The following is a 20,291-nucleotide window of genomic DNA, read 5'->3' on the forward strand; positions in this document are numbered from 1 at the left end:
TGTCACCAATGCACATATTTTTCACAGATACACTTATTAAAAAACATGGATTGCTTGTGGGGGCAGCACTAGCCATTTGTATGGAGCAAGAGTATGGAGGATTTTTGTTACTCCACAGTGTGTGGAAATTTAGGGAACAAAACACTGATTTTATGGCATCTTCGCTCTGTCCTGATGGTAGCTAGAGGGAGAGAACTGATTGGCTGATGGTTTTCTCTGCTTCTGAGACTGGTACAATCAAAGACAATTGTGGGCGATTTCAAACTGCTTTGTGAGAGACTAGGAGATGGATACAAAGTGGTGTCAAACAACTGTTAAATAAAAGAAATTATTTTTTTTAAATTGAGCTTTGCCACACAATTACCTTCTCGGAATTTGTATTGCTCAGTGATGTCCTTCATTTTATTTGTACCCACTTCTTTAGTCAAAATTAATTTTCCAATCTGGGTTTTGTCAACATGTTGAACCACTTTAGTCCCATTCTTCATTGCTTTTGAATATATAACATCACTGTTCACCTAAAAAAAAAACATAGAGAAAAAAATCAAGTGAATTGCTGGTTGGCTCAAAACTCTGTAGGCTAGTGGTTCTCAAACTGCGGGCCACAAATGAATTGTGACTAAGTTTCAAGAAATACATTAGGTAAAAATCCATCCACAGGCAATTATTGGAAAATTCATTGCCCTTGTACTGCCACAATCTGACCAGGTTCTCTTCTAGGGGCTGGTTTCACTGGCTTTTCACGAGTCTTGTGACTGGATTTTCCAATGACTCTTGATGCAAATTTATTTAGGGTTAAATCTTTATATCTTTATATCTCTAGGTACTACTTTGGGCATCCCTCTGTAGTCAGCAGGCAAAAATGAACATGTGAACTTCTCTGAAAATGGCACTTTTTAATTCTCACAAATGCTAAGTAATGTATGAGAGTCAATTCATAGTTTAGATGAGAGGCCACCTAAACCTTAACTTCCACATAGGACACACATTATTCTGGAGGTTTTGTTCAGTGCTGAATACAGTTAGTCCCCACTTAATGATGGTAATTGGGACTGGAATTTATGTTGCTAAGCAACACGGTCATAAAGTGCAGTGTCATGTGACCACACCACTTTGCAACAGAAATTCTGGCTCTTCTGGTTGCTGATGTTAAGTGAATCCTGTGCCATTGTTAAATGTGACATCACGTGATCACCATTTGTGACCTCCTGCCAGCTTCCCCATTGACTCTGCTTGTAGAAATCTGGCAAAGAAGACTGCAAATGGCAATCAGGTGACCATGGGATGCTGCAACGTCGTAATTGCAAGCCGGTTGCCGAGTGCCCGGATTGCAATCACATGACTGCAGGGACACTGCAATGTAGGAGGACCAGTTGTAAGGACCACTTGCTTATCGCCATTGTAAGTTTGAACAGTTGCTGAACGAGTGCTCATTAAGTGAGGACCACCTGTACACTATGAAATGGTATTATGATATTACTGTATAGTTACAGGGTTATAAGTAACATTTTTGTTGTAACAGATTAGAAGTCAACAACCTTTTCAAATGCTAGATGACAAACAAAAACAAATTTGAAATAAATTAATAGTAAAGAGTTACTTCTCAATCATATTTTTACTGAACCCATTTAAAGAAAAGCACTTTGCACAGATGCATACCTCTGCAAAAACAAAAGGTGCATCAAACGGGAAACAGACATGTCCATGCTTGATGGCTTGAATGGAAGCTGGACCACACCGATACATGCCTGGATGTGAAAAATCAAAATGTGATCCGAGTACTAAAACTTGTGCAGTAACCCAGATCCCACCCATCCCTCCATGCCAAGTTACTGCTATGTCCAATTTTTAAATACTATCCACTTGATCATCTGTCAGCCTGAGACCATGGCAAACAGTAAAGCTTTGAAAGGTTCCATAATGAAAGCAGAGTCAATATGAATCACATTTACAGACATTTGTTACAGTTATTTGACAGTCATATACTGATATGCTAATATTTGCCTCTCCTAAAGAACAAAAATAAATTCTCATTTCATATACATGATCTCTAAGATATATTTACATTCTGAATAAAAATTTGCTCAGGTCATAGATACATTTAACTACATGATGATTGATAAATTACCCCCCCCCCTCTCTCTCTCTCTTTCTTTCTTTCTTTCTTTCTATTTAACAATCAGTAATGATGTTGAAATTCTGCAGGAAGCATCCTGCTTATGAAACATATAAGGTAGGCAGTTTTGCTACTTGAGGGTGCTAGTTTCCCATTCAACAGGCAAAAGCTAACAAGAGTGGCAGTTGATGGGAGTGGCACCTTCCATCAAATCTGGGGCAACAACCTAGTTTAGTAGATTCGGGATTGGTAATGTAGTTTGCTCTGCCCAACTAAATACCATCTAAATAATTCAGGATCATTGAGGCCACAACCTTAAATATACCTCCAAGGAACTAAACCTCTTTGACCTCACTTCTGAGTAAACCCATACGGTATTGCTGATAGCTGAGATTTGGCCTTGTCTTTCATTTAGATGCCAGTGTGTCCATAACAAGCAACTTTGTTTTTTTTAAACTTACATAAATCCAATCTAAAACAAATCAAATCAGATCAAATCTAATCAAAACCACTATTGCTAATATATGCTTCATGAGAGTTATGAAGACAGATTTATCTGTTTGCTTCTTGGACGTCTGTAATCCCCACAAGTGAGAAGTTAAGCATATACACCTCATTTATACATCACAGACTAAAAGCAGTTTGTTTGTTTTCCTTTAGCATGTTAAACAAACTATGGCTAGGCAAATCCAGACATACAGCTGAATCGTTAAATTAGCAAACTTCATTGCTATTAGAATCAGAGGGATTTAGCTCATTGATTTCACAGGAAATTTAGTTCAAATAATGCATAGCTTGGATCCAGCTTATTGTTTTGATCTAGTATTGGTCTCCTACATTGACTATATACTTGCTTTCAAGATTTCTTTCATACTCATGAAATCTGAACATTTATTTGAAAGATGCTATATATTTTCAATCTATCAATCAGCTGTGCATCTGCAAGCACCTAAAAATTGGGAATGTACATTTATGTACTCAGTTGTAGCATTTATTCCATGTTTATCTACAAGAGATTCCCTCTCCTCCAACCCCAAACAAAAACCACACCAGCAAGGAAACAGAATTATCTCTTGGAATGATCTCAAACAAGATACAGATATGGTTATATCTAAAATTACTGTGAAATGTTTAAAATAACAGAAAATCTCAGATGTTCTTCTGTAGCTCATTTTAACATTTTCCTAGCTTTGTTCAATATGGATGAATTAATTAATTCCAAAATTTTATTGTAAAGGTTTCAATATTCCAATTTTATCTGGACCCTTAGTCTGTTTATAACTTTCTAAGGTCAAAATCTTATTTAGCTTTCTGCTGTTTATTTCAGATTCTTTAAATTCTTAAGTTTAGAATTAAAATTTTCCTTCATTCAGGATTGAAGGCAGACTTACCCAGTGTTTTCAGACTTGTTGGTCCAAAGGTCTCTAATAGCTTAGCAGTAGTTAATGGGCAATTTCCAAAAGTGATTAGAAAGTGAGGCTTGCAAATTTAGTGTCCTTTAAAAGTCTTTGCTGTGATTGTGAGTACAATGGCTGATCTCATCATCTCCCAGTGCTCAAACCTGCAGAAAAACATCCTGTGGTCTCTTCATGAGAAGCAGCCATCCAGAGCAGATGCAAGCAATTTCCCATTCTCTCCTTATCTAGAGAGGTTCCAAGGAACCAGTCTACTCACCAGTTCCTTGGTCTTTACCACAGTCATAGACTCTGCTTTTGCAGAGCCATCTTCAGTTCATCATACCTCTCCCAGAAGTCCAACAAACTGAAGACAATTAAGGAAGTACTTTACTGATTTGGGTGTTGGGAAGAATGTTGTGTCTGCTGCATTACCCATTGCACAACCAAGACGCTCTGGCAAATGCAGCAGCTAGGCAAATCCAGAACCTTTGTCCCAGTTTCGTTGCTGAGCAAGGATTGAATTTCTAAGATTCCTATTCACTTCACAGCTGCGGTATCAGTCGAATATTGATTCACTATATCAGGAATGATGGGTATAATACTTTTCTCCAGTCCAGAAGACCACAGATTGCTTAAAAATGCGATTAGCAATATATACTTTAAGTTACGTCTCACACAAAGAGTGCTTGCTTCTTTCTTTGTTTTGCTGGACTGGAACATATCCTCAGTTAACTTAACCGGAAGACCCTAAGTTCTAGTACTATAAGAAAAGGAGGCTGGGTAAAAATATCATATATGTTGCACCCTTCGAGGTGGCAACTATTCTGCTACATGAGAATTCCTTTAAATGACAAGCCATTTTTGTCATGCACTGGGGAAAAAAGGGAAAAAAGATGCTTACCATCACTATTTTCTTGAGGAGTACTATCTACAGCTTGCCAGCCACCGAATCCAACAGGAAGGTCAGGTCGGGACATCCAAGCTTCATTCCAGCAGTGATAGTTCCTTTATACAAGAAAATAACATCAAAGGAGTATTCTGGACTCCAGATGTGCCATGTATTAACATTGAACATGAGTAAGAATAGCTGTTCTTATCAAGATATAGCTGGTATTATTCCAGATCTCTCCCCCGGCTCTCATTTTTTTCCCCCAAAGGTGGAAACTTGGTTCCTTGAAACCATGCTGTTTATCACTGATTTGCTGGAACAGTAATTCCATTCAAAATAAATATTGCCTTCCACTTACTGAAAAATCTTGGCATATGACTATTTCAGTATTTGTCAGCCATGAGAAACATCTAGTGCAGTCTTCCCATGCTGGTTAGGCGTTCTTCAAGATATAGTCCCACCAGCTCTGGTGTGTCTCAGATTGGGCAAGACAATGCTAGAGCATGTGGAATCAATTGTGTGCATTCCACCCAGAGTCACTTTTATAGTGAGATGGCTAGTGTATAAATTTAAAAATAAAATAAATTCACTTCTGCGTTGCAGGAAGAATTTTTATCATGTTTCCCCAACCATCATCCTAAATGAGGATTAATGCTATGCACTGGGAGTGCTGGTGGTCTCCAGCTGTGCACCTCTTCTTAACAATTAGGCTTCTAGTGCATCCTCTTCCTCTTTTTCTACTGCTCCCCCAATAATTTTATTCCCACCCACAAAGAAAAGGAGGTTCCTTATCAGGAGGACTTAGAACTTTTCATCTGAACAGACTGTATTCAGGCAAACATTAGCCAATGGCACAGCCTATCAGTTTTTAGAAGAGGGGAAGCATTTGTAAAGAAGGAATATACAGGTAGGGGAAAGCATTATTTCTTCCAAATCTATAACAGCAGCAAATCATACCTTAAAAATAGCTAGCTCGATAAATAAGATATGAATTTGGAGACTACCCAGTGAGCCTTCTGATGCAACATAGGTATCATATCCCTTTGTGGCAGCTGAAGACCTGCTGCCTGAATAATACTTCTTCCCAAACTATAAAGCCAACCTGCACACAACTACTGTGGACTAAAATAATGAGAAGAATTGGCCCTTGAACAAAGTATCAAAAGGTTCTTTGAAGCACTGAAATTCAGACACTGGGAGGAGCAGCTGGGCTTTGGATCTGGAATTTTCAGATGCAGCTTGGACCACCTTCAGAGGCTCAGGACTGGCCAGCCTAGCCATGATCAGGGAGGGCTAGAAAAGTTGTGCAGTTCAAGCTGGGCCCTTTTCTCAGCTGCAACACCTTCCTCTTATATGGGTGCTTCCGTCTGCCTTTCAGTTCTGGCTTTCTCTCTTTGGCCTCTGGTTAATCCTTAAGAGAAGCACCATCACAGCTCATTGCATTTCTCATTGGCTCAGAATATTTCATAAGAGAAGAGAAAGGGAGGCCTTATAAATGTCATTCCATTGGTTTATTAGTGTAATAGAAGGAGTGTAACTGTGTTGAGAAAAATTTCAAGATAAGCTTCAAGAAATTTGAGCTATGACAGAATAAAGCAGGAGGGGGAAATACAGCAATATCCTGTTTAAAAAAACAAAAAATCTGCTCCCTGCTGGTACATAAAAAGCTAATTAGATTACTGAAGTAACTGTTAGTAGTAACATTTCAGCAAATATAAGGATTGTTAAACTGAGACCATTTAATTAATAATGGGCAGAGGAAGAAAGGAGAACAGCAAGAAAGCTGACACTTGACTAACAAGGCATTTCAAAATAGAAATGAAAGCTGTGATCAGAGAGAAAGTTGTCAGTTAGGAGAGTTAACAAAGCAGGACAACAGGAAAAAAGGATTTATCCAAAGAAAGTGATGCAAACTACTTTTTTTTAAAAAAGACACAGCTGGGAATGCTGTGATGTTAAATTGTTCTCACAGACCCTTGCTGGTGGTGGCTAAGAGATGGGGAAAACTCCTTAGAGGTGTGAACCTTTAAACCTGTTCCTCATCAAGGAGAGATCTGTAGTTCTTTCCCCTGTAATCCAGTGTATACTACCCTCTTTGACTTTGATGACCAGCACTTGGCACAATTCTATTTCTCCTATTTGTCAGATCTGAATTAGTTCATGTTCTTATTTTCCATCTTCAACCTTTTGATGGCATTTTCCTGTTCATAACTGCAGATTTCATCACAAATGTCAGAAAATCAGATAAACTGCTTAGCAAAGATAGAATTATTTTTCATTAGCCTAAAATAATAATTTAGCTAATTATTATTATTATTATTATTATTATTATTATTATTATTATTATTATGCCACCCAGGGTCACTTGTTTGTGAGATGGGCAGCTATATAAATTTGAAAAATAAATAAATAATAACCAAACCATTCACCATTTTAACAATATAGCTGTGAGTTGGGCAATTTATTATCCTTCAGATGTTTTAGAATACAGAGTCCATAATATACAGGGATTGTGAGAATTTTAGACTAAAACATATGGAAGGCTTTAGGAAACTTCATCCTGATTAAAAACGTATCTATAGCAAAGATCGATATGAATTAAAATCCCAAATGAGAACATTTTTAAAACTATATTTATATGAATTATTATGGATTACTTCCATCTATGCAACGACATTTCAATATACATACAATATGTATTTTAATAGTAAAAACATAGTTCTGAGAAACCCAAAATATATTCTATTGTTTGATCCACTTTCTTGAACAAAGAAATATTTAAGATCGTTTTTAAAGAACTAATTCAGGATATAGAAAACTAACTATTAACATCATGCTGCAAAACAGTTTAAAGCAAGCTTTCCAGTGAAGATAGAAAGCAAAGTAAATGAAGAAAAAGGACCCAGAGGAAAAAATCGAAAAAAAGCTCCCACCATAAGTTAAATTAATGCTTGCCCCAAGAGGTTTTGTGCATCATGTAGCAATAAATATACCACGAAGAGAGGAGATTAAAGGGAAAGTTCAAAAAGTAATCAAGCCCCCAGAAGGCAGCATAGGGAGAATGTGATTTAAAACACTATGGAGCTTTTTGCTTAGCTGATTTAGATTTGCAGCATTCATTTCCTTTCATTGTGGAGGGGACTTAGAAAAAAAATAATTTCACGGAATAAGTCCACTGAATGAAAAATATATGAAAATATTAATGATACCTAGAGGTGGAGCTTCAGCAAGCTGCTGTCTCCTGTGACTTAAAGGGAATGGCCAGAGGTCGTACATGGCATGGCTCTGAACTCTGTAGAGCTGGGAAGGAACTACATGTCAGCTACAGCAGGGAATAAACTATCTGTAAGCTTAGCTCCAGTAAAAAAGGGATTGTAAATGCAACAACAAAGTAAATAATTGGGGAAAGGAAGGAAAGGGCTTTTTCATTGGTGGCACCCTGGCTATTAAATTTACTTCTGAGACAGGCTCATCTGGCACCTATGTTAAGCTCACTGCAACGCCAAGTTAATATCTTTCTGTTTCCCCAGCCATTTCCATCTATTCCAGCTTGAAACTGTTGCTGTTTATTTTTATGCAAGGTTCATATGCTTTATGGTGGAATCTATTTTAACGGATGCATTTTTACATTCCATTCCTTTTATGAGCTGCCAGGAAAACTTGATTATAGGCAGCCTGTAACATGATAAATAAGCAGGACAGTTAGAAAATAAGGGGAGTAAGTAACGGCTGCCCCCTCAACAACATATTTATGTGCTGAATGCATGATCTTACTCCTATCTCCTTTCCTGTGGGAGCGACTATTAAAATGAGAATTATGCAAACGATAAATAGTATATTATATCACTATTCATTTGGTTTCCATTTTATGCTCTCTGTAGGTTCAGTCAGACAATATCTCCCCTGCTTCCTCCTCTCTGATTAGAGTAATGCCAAAAGACCATACAAAGATCCAGACACTAAATGAGCAATACAAGTAGGAATATATGAGATCAGTAACTGAGCTTTGAAATACAGTAATCATTTTTTAACAAAGAATATTTGCAATGTTACTGAAAATGTGAAAGAGGGTTGCTGTATTTGCATATCATGGTAAGCCAGAATTTCTGAGAAACGATTTTTGTAAAAGGGCAAGTATTCTGGCATTTACTATTCAGCTGGTCCTTCTTGCCCGCTAAGCAAAGTGTGAATTCACATGGTTTGTTTATTAATGACATGGAAACTCTTACAAAGCCAGAGTCAGAAACTATGGTTTATTCTTGACTTCTGATTCCTGTTCTGCCTGGGAGAGAAAAGCCAGGGATCTTGACTGACACATCAGAAAGGGCCTCTGCAGTTGATTAAGCCATTCTCATTGGCAAGAGGGTTCAACAGGCACAATCAAGGAGCACACTCCAGAATATTGTTTGTTTAAGTTAAATCAGAATCCTCAGAGTTTCACATCAGACTGAGCTCTGTGATACCACAATCCATTTTATTTGGCAACATTTACACAAGCTACAGTACAGAAATAGGGAGCCTACAAATATAGAGCAGGTTCACTGTTTAAGCCTTTCCATTCAATATGTGGCACAGGGGATGGAACCATTACAGTTCTCTATATAATTTTATGATTATAATTGTGTGCCAGCGAACTGATGAATAGTCTGTGGTGTACTATTTTGTTACATGTCAGCTCTAAATCATCCTACCATGATCTATTCTGTTGTCTTCTTCCAGGGCCCTCCAGATGTCACTGAATGTCAACTCACCATTGGCCATGATGACTGGATCTACTAGGAGTATAGGTAGGCAGCAACATGTTCTCCACCCCACCCCATCTCACTGTATAAGCAGAAAACTAAGACTTAGTTATGGTCACATAACTGTTACAAAGTCAACTGCAATTTTTCAGAAAACATACCAGATTGAATCTCTTGTGAGTTTGGGGTCCACTTTTCCCTCTTCATCCACAAACACATCCATCTGTAAGTTGGCATCATTATCATGAGCTGAAGAAAAGTTAGTGATGATTCGTCCAGGAATTCCTAGGCACCTCAAAACTGTACAAATAGAATAGAGTAATGAAAGGGTTTAAGACAATGTGACATTACAGGATAAGCTGAATATATATATATATAAAACCTTTGCCAGTTTTCTCCAAACTGGTACCCTCCAGGATATTTTGGGACAACTCCAGAATTCTCAACCAGCATCTGGGAACTATAGTGCCAATATTTCTGGAGGATACAAAACTAGGAATACAAGCTGGTTAATGCAGTTTTCCAGATGGTTGGAAATATTTACTGACTGCTCTTGAAATTATTCTAAGAAGGTGAAATAAAACATGGAAAGACTAAAGTTTCTTTTCCCGATATTGAACAGATCATTAGAGATAAATTACTTAGAATTTAACCACTGATATTATTTCAGTGCATCCAACTAAGGGCAGATCAGACACTTTATGGTAATCTTGAATTCTGTGGACCTTGATGTGCATGTGTGTTTTAAGACCTAATAGTTCTTTCAACGTGGAGCTGTGTTACAAAGTCATGATGGCTCTGGGAACAGCTCAGATTCCAGTTCTTAAATTAATTCTGGGTGTCCCCAAATTGCCAAAACTTTACTTTATATTGGCAACTCAGCAAAGTCTATTCTAGTTGGCAATGACTTTAGAGTGCCTCAGACTGAGGTTTTTCCCATCACTTACCACCTAATTAGTTTAACCAGTCCAAAAAATGCATTTTTCCCTGTGTTCTTTTTAGCTAAGAAGTATGTAAATTGTTTCTTGAAATGGGTATGTGCAGAATATATGTTTAATTATTGGCAGAAAACAATGCAAACAATGGGGGAGGGGACTGTGATCCTTGAAGATAATGATGATGATGATGATGATGATGATGATGATGATGATGATGATGATGATGATATTTAAGAGGACGGAATGTGTATTTCTAATACCTGTAAATACATTTCCCTTACCATTTGCGAATGACTTCCTGGCAGCAGTGGATAAATTGCAGTACAAAAACAGATTGTGCAATACATCATTCAATCTGATATGCCTAAATAAGCATAAATGAACACAGGCAAGCTTTTTCAAGCCATATTTCCAAAATAATTTACTTCCTTTGGTACCTAGATGACTTCAGTGGTTGGATATTTTTGCTGTGTGGCCAACAACCCTCTCCTGTGTATTCTAGTGAAGATATGCAAGATAAACCAGGTTGATGATGGGCTGGCCACTCCTCTTATTTCTTTATGTCCTATACCAACACAGACCTGGTACTTCAGGGCCAACAACAGTCCTGAGTAGTGTTGCTTTGTTCAAACAAATGAACATGGAATGCCTGTTCATGAGAGGAAGTCAAGACAGGAGGGATTGTGGTACAAGGCTACCTAGGACTGGACTGGGCCAGTATGGGCAGCCCCCCCCACTTTAACCCACTTTAGCCCTCACTGTTCAGTACAATGGAAAGAAGCACCAAGGGGTATTATTAAGTTCCCACTAAAACTATGGTAGCTAGCAGAAGACATTAACACATTGCCTGATGCAGTCCACCTCACTATCTCTATAGCAATGAGCCTATCTATGCACAGGGGCTGTTGTTTGAAGTGAATTTATATGCCACCTTTCCACCAAAGGATGGTGTTCAAGGCAGTGTATATTATATCTTTATGAACAGTGCTAGATGTGGGAGTAGGCACCTAAGGCTTGGCTATTCCCATATGAATCTGGGCTGCAGCTAAGAGCCTCTTCTTCAGCACTCTCATTTATTGGTTATACAGGAGCCACTGGAGTCATTCAGTTACCTAGCCTTGTACTTGTATGAACTGACTGGTGGGGGACACCAAGATTCAGGCAACCTTCCTTCCAGAGCTCTGCTAAGAGGAATTATGAGCCCTCAATTATATTCCCAAAGCATCCATTCCATTTCCATGAAATATTTTTTTTAATTGTCAACTGCATCTTCATCTTGAGGGGTGAAAAAGATAATATGTTAGCTGTCCTTAACATAGTGTCAGCACTCCACTCTCCCAGTCTCATACATATGACCCACTGCTAATTTAAAGGGAAAGGGGAGGAAAGTCTGATGAAATAGCTGCCACACTGTGGAGTGTGATGGAGAACCAGAAACCACACTGGGACTCCTTAAAAAGCCTCTAAGACCTTTGAGATTTGTTTTTGACATCCCTGCAGTAATTCATGTTTTGTAGCCTATGATGGCTACAGTGCTTCATGCATAAGAGTAACACTGCACATTTATGTTAATGGTTTGATGACAAATTACCTGGATACATCTACTACCACATGCACCTATTGATTATGCTTAATACAAACGCTTTCCTACACTTCCAGCACACAAGCCCTCGGGGCTCATTGGAAATAATTCAACTGACAAGTTCAAGATTAATGGCTTTGCTCTTTCTTTTTTTGGGATGTTTTAGCATATTTAATAGATGACTGTCCCCAATTTTTCAATATGGTAACCTTGGAAAGCTAAATAATTGGACTGGTAAAATGTTACAAGCTTTAACGCACTGAAAACTGAAACCAGAGCTAATTGGTGTAGGACAGTCCACCTAACCTGATGCTCTTCAGATGCATTGTGACCACAACTTCCAGAATTCCCATTCTGCACTGGTCATGGTTGGTTGAGAATCCTGGAATTTGTGGACATCGCACATCTGGGCAGCAGAAAACCAATTGGATGTCACCTGCTAATATAAAGTTTGTACTTTTCTGTTTTCTCCCATCAAGTTACATGCCAAACATCCTTCATGTTTTCAACTCCCGATCTGCCTGTTCAAAGTATTTGCCTGCTCTTCGGATGAGTGCCTAATAAAATGAAAGATGTAAGAATCATGGCCTTTTTATCTGATTGGTTTATATTCTTCACTTCTTGCAGTTCCTGTTCTATGGAAATGGAAATATGAATATATTCTACATCAGTCTTTCCCAACCAATGAAAGTGCTGGCGGCAAATGCACACTGAATCCAATATACCTAAGCAGCAATAGGTAGGAAAGGATTATCTAAGGCAAAGCAATTTTCCTTCCAGAGATATCAAAGTAATTTGCATCTTCTTTTCTAAACCACTTCCTATAGCAGTGGAGAAGCAAACAGAATAGGATTGCTTTAAGAAACTTAAAACTGTTTAAAATCCACAGCATAACATATCTGAACACATGGCTGGATCCTTATATAAAAATATTTATGCAAATCTACTCAGGATGCCAATGGGAGTGGGTGTCCCCCACTGAATTAAATGGACTAATTCTTCATTTGACAATTGCACAGTTGCTCCACGGAAGATTATTTGAGTATTACAGATTAGTTTTCATATACAACTACAGGGGAGGGCACTTTAGTCATATATATCTATATATAGATATCTGGCAGCATCTATGAATACTGGCAAGAATATAATAGGAAGGATAGATTTGCAGGCTGGAATTCTGCCAGCTGGGATACAAACAGCATGTTTTTTACTGTATGTATCTTCCACATGAGGAAATATATATCTAAACAAAAATGTACATTCCAACACCTTCACTTTCAAAAACAAATTGATGTCTGAGATAATTAGATCTCTGCCACATCACTTTACAAAAACAAAGACAAAGATTTCCAGGTTTTGCCTCCTGAATTTTAGGTTTAGTAGGTTATACCCTTGTTATTCAGCAGGTAAAACATCAATAGACTATTGTAGCAGATTGTTCCTCTCCTTGCAACATTCAGGCACCTTCCAAATTAGCCATGCTTAAAGAAATATCCAGAGTATGGAGTTGGTACAGAAAAAAAATTATGGAAATCCTGCTCTGCAAAGATGGGTGCTAACATAATATGGTAGGTAGAACATAATGCTGCCTTTCAGTGGGGAAAGCGAGGAAAGCCAATGGATATGACCCATTGCCCGTGTAAGTAGTTATATCTTCATATTCATTTGTGAGTACTAGAGTACTAGATTTAATTTTGAGGAAGATAATTGGTTAATATTTTAGCTGGCTTGCTAGCTGGCCTTAATGAAGCCATTCTCTCTTAGTTATGTGTTTGTAATATTAAATGAAGTAAGTTTATAATTCAGTGATGCACTGATCATGAATACCATGTTTCCTAGTAAAACATAATATGACAAACAGATGGAGTGGTTTTATTTAATGATGGAGTAAAAATTATTTTTGTCTGCTTTTTGACATGAACTTTCCCGTTCTCATTTCCTGAACATTTATTAATCAGAGCACATTTATATTACCAAATCTGCACTTCTCCAGATTTTAAAATGCCCAGGAGAATACACTAAAGTAATAACTGGAAGAGGGAGACATGGTGTGAAGCTACAAACAGGCCTTAACATGGAAAGGAGGGCAGGCCACTAGCAGACTTTCATTCCTTGCAGGTTGAAATCTAACCTAGGAAAAAGAAGTGACAATGAAAGAGGTCCTCTAACCCAAAGGTCCTGCACTTCAATTGATGGTTAAAAAAAAAAATCTATTATCCAGGATTTAGTATTGGATGAAAATGTTGTTTAGGCATATGTTGCAGAGAACCAGCTGAGAAGAGGAGGGAATTCATCTCTACCATCTCTGAATTGGAGAGTGGAGACATGAAGTGGTCCATGACCTGTAGAATTTCACTTTACTGACTGGATACTTCCTCTGACATACTGTCAGTTTTGAGTGTATGATGCTGCATTTGCATGGCCAGGACAGTGTAAATGTACTGCTTGTGTACTGTCCATCCTGCTGCCTATCGGTGTCACTTTTTTTGGAAGATTCCTTGTCATGGAAGGCTTCAGTGTCCATGTTGAATGAAGGTTACTGACTCAAGGGCATCTCAGAATTTAATGTCACCTGATTTAATGTCCCAACAAGTATCTGACCTATCTCTTTGGCAGGGCGAGGTTGATACTCTGTTCAGGTAAAGCTGATGCTTTGAATAGAGGAGCTCTACCTCAAAAGGCAAGCGTCATTGTGAATGAAGAGTTAACTGAATCGTGTCATATACAAAAAGGGACAAGACAAGGATGTCCTTTGTCACCTTTGCTCTTTATTTTGGGGTTGGAAGTTTTTAATAGAGATATTAGAAGAGATGAACAAATAAAGGGATTAAAGATTCAAAAAGATGTCTTTAAACTGAGGGCTTTCGCTGATTATTCAGTTTTGATACTACAAGACCAGTTGGATACTGTGGAGCATCTGATGAAGAAACGGAGAGAATTTGGGTCATTGGCAGGACTTAAAGTAAATAAATAAAAAACAAAGATGCTGACTAAAAATACAACCTTGTCCAATCAGGATTTGTTGATTGGTAAGACTGGTTTTAAGATTTAAGATATTTGGGGATGATTTTATCAACCAAGAATAGTATGTTGTTTCAGAATAATTATGTTAAAATTTGGAATGATGTGAAAAAAGATCTGTTAAGACGGGAAAAATTACAGTTGTCTCTTATGGGGAGAATATCTGTGATTAAGATGAATGTTTTGCCTAGGATGTTGTTTCTTTTTCAGACTATACCGATTTTGTTGACAGATTTATCATTTAAACAATGGCAGAAGGATATCTCTAAATTCATTTGTCAAGGCAAGAAACCAAGAATTAAATATAAATTGTTACAGGATGCCAAAGAATGAGGAGGTCTGGGTTTACCTGATTAAAAACTGCATTTTGATGCCTGTTGTTTGTTTTGGATGAAGGAATGGGTAACTTTGAAGAACAGGAAATTACTGCAACTTGAAGAACATAAATTGAGATTTGGGTAGCACAGATATCTGTGGTATGATAAAATTAAAGTTAATAAAGATTTTAAAAAAACATTTTGTTAGGAGTGCCATAATGAGGGTTTGGAACAAATATAAAGCAAGACTGTCTCCTAATGTACTATTGTGGTTCTCACCTCATGAAGCATTTGTTAGAAGAGAAAATGTGGGGGGAACAAGTCAGTTAAATTATAAAGATTTGTTAAATTTTGAAGAGGGTGAACCGAAGCTTAAAACAAGGGAACTGTTAGAGTTGGAAGGTTTTACATGCCATTGGTTTACATATCTACAATTGTTAGAACGTTTTGAAGTGGATAAAAAGAATTTCAGATTTGTTAATGAAACAACTCAATTTGAAATGGAACTCTGTATAAATGATGAACATGTTATTACAAAGATGTATAAAATGTTGTTACAGATGAATTTAGAAGATGAACAAGTGAAAGAATGTATGATTAAATGGACTAAGAATTTTGGATACAATATTATGTTGGAGCAGTGGGAGAACATGTGGAACAAAGGTTTGAAATTTACTTTGAGTTATAACCTAAAAAAGAATTTTTATAAAATGATGTATTGTTGGTACTTAACTCCTGATAAGTTGTCAAAAATGTATAATGGAGTAACAAATGTCTGTTGGAAATGTTCTCTTGGTGAAGGAACTTTTTATCATCTTTGGTGGACTTGTGAAAAGGCCAAAAAAATTTGGGACCAAATTTGTGCTAATATTCAAAACATCCTTAAAGTGGATTTACAAAACAACCCAGAACTGTTTTTCTTGGGTCTGATGGAGAAGCAGCTCGAGAAACAACGTGGGACTTTGCTTTTATATATGATTACAGCAGCAAGAATTTTATATGCACAAAGATGGAAAGATGCACAAATTCCAACATTGGAGGATTGGAGTATCAACCTGAAGGAGCTGGCCCAAATGGCCAAGTTAATAGCGCTGATAAGAGAAAATACTGTTCCTGGATTTGTTTCTACTTGGCAACCACTTTTAGACTACTTGCTTGTATAAAAAAAAAATGAAGTTTTGATTCTGGGTTTTCATGATTAAATGGTTTCCTTTGATAGAAATAATGTTACTAAAGTTTAACTAATGGTAAGAGATTATATTTATAAATGTATTCATCTCTGTATTGGAGAAGGTCAGAAGTTACTTTCTATTTCTGTTTTTTCTCTCTGTTCTGCACTTTTACAGTTTTCCTTTTTTCTTTAGTTCTGCAGTCTATCTGTTCTATATTCTATATATTTTATTTTAATTATATACTGAAAACTAATAAAGTTCTTTTTAAAAAAAAGGAAGTAGAGAAGCTCTGTGCAATTTCATTATTATGGACAGGCCATTCCCTGGTCAGTGTTGGACTGGCAGTCAGTTCTTCCTGTTAGATTATGTCTAAAAGATAGTGCTGGGGGATTTGTTTAACACCTTAGCTGTTGACATTAGAAGCTTTGGAATAAGGTGCCAAGAGTATGCTGATGCTACCTACTCCGAGAAAGCAATTGTTGCATGTTGCATACATTCAGTAATAGGCTTACTCAGGGTAAACAATCTGAAATTAAAACCCAGACAAGGCATATTGGTAAATATAAAGTTAAACTTGGGGTTTAAGGTTCAGGGGGCTTGGATGCAGTTTCCCTCCCCCTAAAAGAAGATGTCCACAGTTTGGGAGTGCCTCTTGATTCTAAACTCTTGCTGGAGATGATAGCTGGGTAGCAAGGAATATCTTTGTACCCTTATGGTTAGTGTGAGAGCTGCAACAATTCCTGAGCCAGTTGGATTTTGATGATAGTGACCTATGTCTTGGTAACATTCTACCTTGACTGGTAACATTCTGTCTTGACTATTCAAGATACTGTACTTTACACCTCCATCCTTGAAATGAATTGGTTGAAGAAGTTGAAACTGGTACAAAATATGGCAACTAGGCTGATAACCGCTACAAGGTCAGGAATCACAGGATGCCTATACTGAAAGACCTATACTGATGGCCAAATGTTTAGTGGGCAAAATTTAACATCAACACCTAAAATTTTTACTATCAATACTTTGGCAATCAGTGTATTTTTAAAATTCTAGTTGGCTTAGGGACTATCTTTGTGAATACCTCTCCTGTTATGAACATGGCTGGCCACCAAGTTCTGCAGAAGATGCACCTGCTTGTCAAAAGTTCAGTTCTCTGTCCTGCAGGAGACAGTTTTCTACATAATTCCCAGCACTTCCTCTGTATTTAAGAAATTTGTAAAGAAGCATTTTTTTTCTGCTGGGCTTTTAAACTGTTTATTTATTTTAAGGAGCTTTTCCTACTTTTTGTATTTTGTATTTTAATCTTGGTTAGCTGTTCTGGGTACACATTTGAATAGAGATAAATCAATTAATAAGGGCATAAAATGCACTTATACTGAAGAAAAATGCTTTTCAAAGTGGATGTTAGAAAAAGTGTGCATTAAAATGTGTAGATTTGGGGAAATTCATATTCCGTATGTATATATGGAGATGCACATGGATTTTCATACAGATATTTTTTAGAAACATAAACTGATGTCGCAACAGGCCAAAAGGGACTCATGATAGGAAACATGGGAAACTTCACTTCTTTGCCTGACATTTGTAGGAATGAAGAGATATACAAAAGAGCAAGCTATTGGGAGAGAAGAAAAGTAGAAATAGGGCTGCCTTTTTTTTTTTTAAGTTTGGTTAATTCCAGGTTTAGTGTGCCCTACAATTCCAGTAGTACAATGTATATGAAGTAAATTAAAATTTTTAAATAGGTAAAAGGAACTTGTAACCCTCCAAATGTTGCTGCACTATGACTTCCAGCATCCCCCACCACCGGCATACTTTCTGGAACTACGAGAAGTTATAGTTCAGCAACATCTAGCAGGCCCCAGTTCCTCAGCTCTGTTCTATATAAACATTACTTGTTATATCTTAAATAGAGATTAATTATACTCTTGGTATTAGATGCAAGTTAATAATATTAAATATCAAAAGGTCCCGGGGTGGTGTGTGGAGCTCTTCTTCGGTTCATTCTAAAAAGAAAGGGCATCAGTGTATTAAAAGTACCATTCTTGCACATTTTGTCTCATACTTACAAGTATTGAAAACTCCAGCAAAGACCCAGCACTGTCCATATCGCACTGGCTGTTTAGTACTGTAATACTCCAACAGAATGTCTACACTTCCAGTCCAAGATGATGGTGGCACTCCATAATCATAAACGTTGTCCCAACACCCATAAATTACACCCTCATCGTCGCTAGAATTGATCTGAAGAATAAATGAATAAATTGAGTCATTGCTGATGTTAGTCTCTGTACAGACTGAAAATATTTAACCTCTGCCAATTTTAGATTACTCTAAAATCCCAGAGAGATGTTAGAACAATTATCTTAAGAAAACAAAGAAGGCATAAAGATTAGCATTTTGATGCAAAAAGGATTCTACTGCTCCTCAAGGAGGATTGGACTGGATATTTAGTTTGATGTTGAAACTGGGGAAGAGTGCCTGGTAATGATGAAAGAGGTTGAATTGACCCAACAGCCAAAATAATGTGCTTTACAACAGAATCTGAGAGGAAACTTAGTCTTAAAACGTATGTACTGTGCACTGTGCAGCTAAGAGACAGTTCCACATTTTCTCTTTATGGTAAAATCCTAAAATAGAAAATGACTACTCCACAAAATATTTTGCCTAATTGATTCTTACTGTCTCTAAGGGCAAATCAGACTCAGATTCTGACTTGGCAGGTCCTGTTGAGTTAGCTTGTCTTGTAATCTAGAAAGTGTTTGATCCTGTGATTCCTGAGAACATGGGCAGAATCCTCAGGACTGTTAGTCCGGTCACCAACATATGAGATCCATGTCCCTCCTGGTTGGTTAAGACTCCTGGAAGGTGACATGCAGTTGGATCCATGAAATGGTAAATTCATCCTTCAGTGAGGAAGCAGTACTATGCTTCCTCCTCAAAAAATTATTGCTAGATCCAATGGTTCTGGATAATTTTCATCCAACCTCCAGCTTTCTCTTTTGGGGGAAGGAGGAGGAGGAGGAGGAGGAAGGTGATTGGATTATAGTTCTAGACCCCTGTAGGAACCAGATTATCTGTTTCAGTTGAGCTGCAAGCTGGGACATAGTATGGAGACAGTGTTGAGTATACTTGTTGATGAACTCTGGTGGAACTGGGATGGAGGCTGTCCTGGTTCTTCTTGATCTCTCAATGGCTTTTGACACCATCAATCATAGTATCTTTCCGGACTAGCTACAGAGTATGGGATTGGGAGTGTTGTAGTGGTTCTTCTTCTTTCTCCATAGCCAGTTCCAGTCAGTGATGACAGCTGGATAGAGGTCCAGCCTGAAGCCCCTAGTTTGCAGGCTACCTCAAGGCTTGATGCTCTTGCCTCTCCTGTTAACATATACATGAAACTGCTGGGTGAGGTCATCATCAACACAGGGTCTGGTATGATCAGTACTTTGAATTGATAAACTCAACTGTTTATCTCAAGTTATGCTGTTAAAATCATGTCTCAGTGTTTGGAGACTGTTTGGTCTGGAAGTAGAAGAACAAGCTCACATTCAACCCTGACAAGACCAAGTGGCTTTGGGTGCATCGTTCTATTCATACCAGTGACTGTCCAGTTTCGGGTTTCAAATACATACACAGTTGCCAGATAATGGTAAGTATTTTATTTAAGGCTGAGTAGACAAACATCAGGCAAGCAAAGGAACATAAAGGTTTGGACCTCTTAATCCTTCAAGTCTTTAAATTATCTCTAAAAACCTGAGGGTTTCCTAAAGCAGTGGCACAGGTTGGTTGTATGCCCATTTGGTGTGCACTGTTTATCTTGGATATGGCATGTTACTCCTCCTTATGTTTAGGTTCATTCATATGTGAATTTTATGATTGAATGATGCCCAGAGTCAGTGTGGGTTTGGCAGACTTATAAATCCAAAAAACTAACTAAGTAAATATATCAAAGCCTTCATTTAATCCTGGGAGTCATAATCGTGATGGGAAATATGATATCCCATAGCAGCTTTCCCCAACCTGATGTGTTGGACTTACAACTCCCCAAATTCTCAACTAACATGGTAAATAGTTCTGCTGCTGGGGATTTTGAGATTTGTAGTCCCAATGTATTTGA

At 37.6% G+C, this 20,291-nt stretch overlaps 2 protein-coding genes across 2 annotated transcripts in view; one reads left to right on the forward strand and one right to left on the reverse strand.

Annotated features, from left to right (window-relative positions):
- The window catches only part of PPP1R3G (protein phosphatase 1 regulatory subunit 3G), a 1,059,979-nt gene that overhangs the window by 565,664 nt on the left and 474,024 nt on the right, over nucleotides 1-20,291 (forward strand). The window lies entirely within an intron of this gene.
- F13A1 (coagulation factor XIII A chain) overlaps nucleotides 1-20,291 on the reverse strand; it is a 127,757-nt gene that overhangs the window by 32,028 nt on the left and 75,438 nt on the right. The window contains exons 7-11 of the mRNA XM_063298855.1: nucleotides 18,244-18,418; nucleotides 9,306-9,444; nucleotides 4,415-4,518; nucleotides 1,660-1,748; nucleotides 365-518 (exon numbers count right to left, since the gene is read on the reverse strand). Of these exons, the coding sequence (XP_063154925.1) occupies nucleotides 365-518; nucleotides 1,660-1,748; nucleotides 4,415-4,518; nucleotides 9,306-9,444; nucleotides 18,244-18,418 (661 nt within the window). The remainder of the gene's footprint in view (nucleotides 1-364; nucleotides 519-1,659; nucleotides 1,749-4,414; nucleotides 4,519-9,305; nucleotides 9,445-18,243; nucleotides 18,419-20,291) is intronic.

The sequence above is a fragment of the Candoia aspera genome, chromosome 3 (assembly GCF_035149785.1).
Source record: "Candoia aspera isolate rCanAsp1 chromosome 3, rCanAsp1.hap2, whole genome shotgun sequence".
In the NCBI taxonomy this organism is placed as follows: Eukaryota; Metazoa; Chordata; class Lepidosauria; order Squamata; family Boidae; genus Candoia; species Candoia aspera.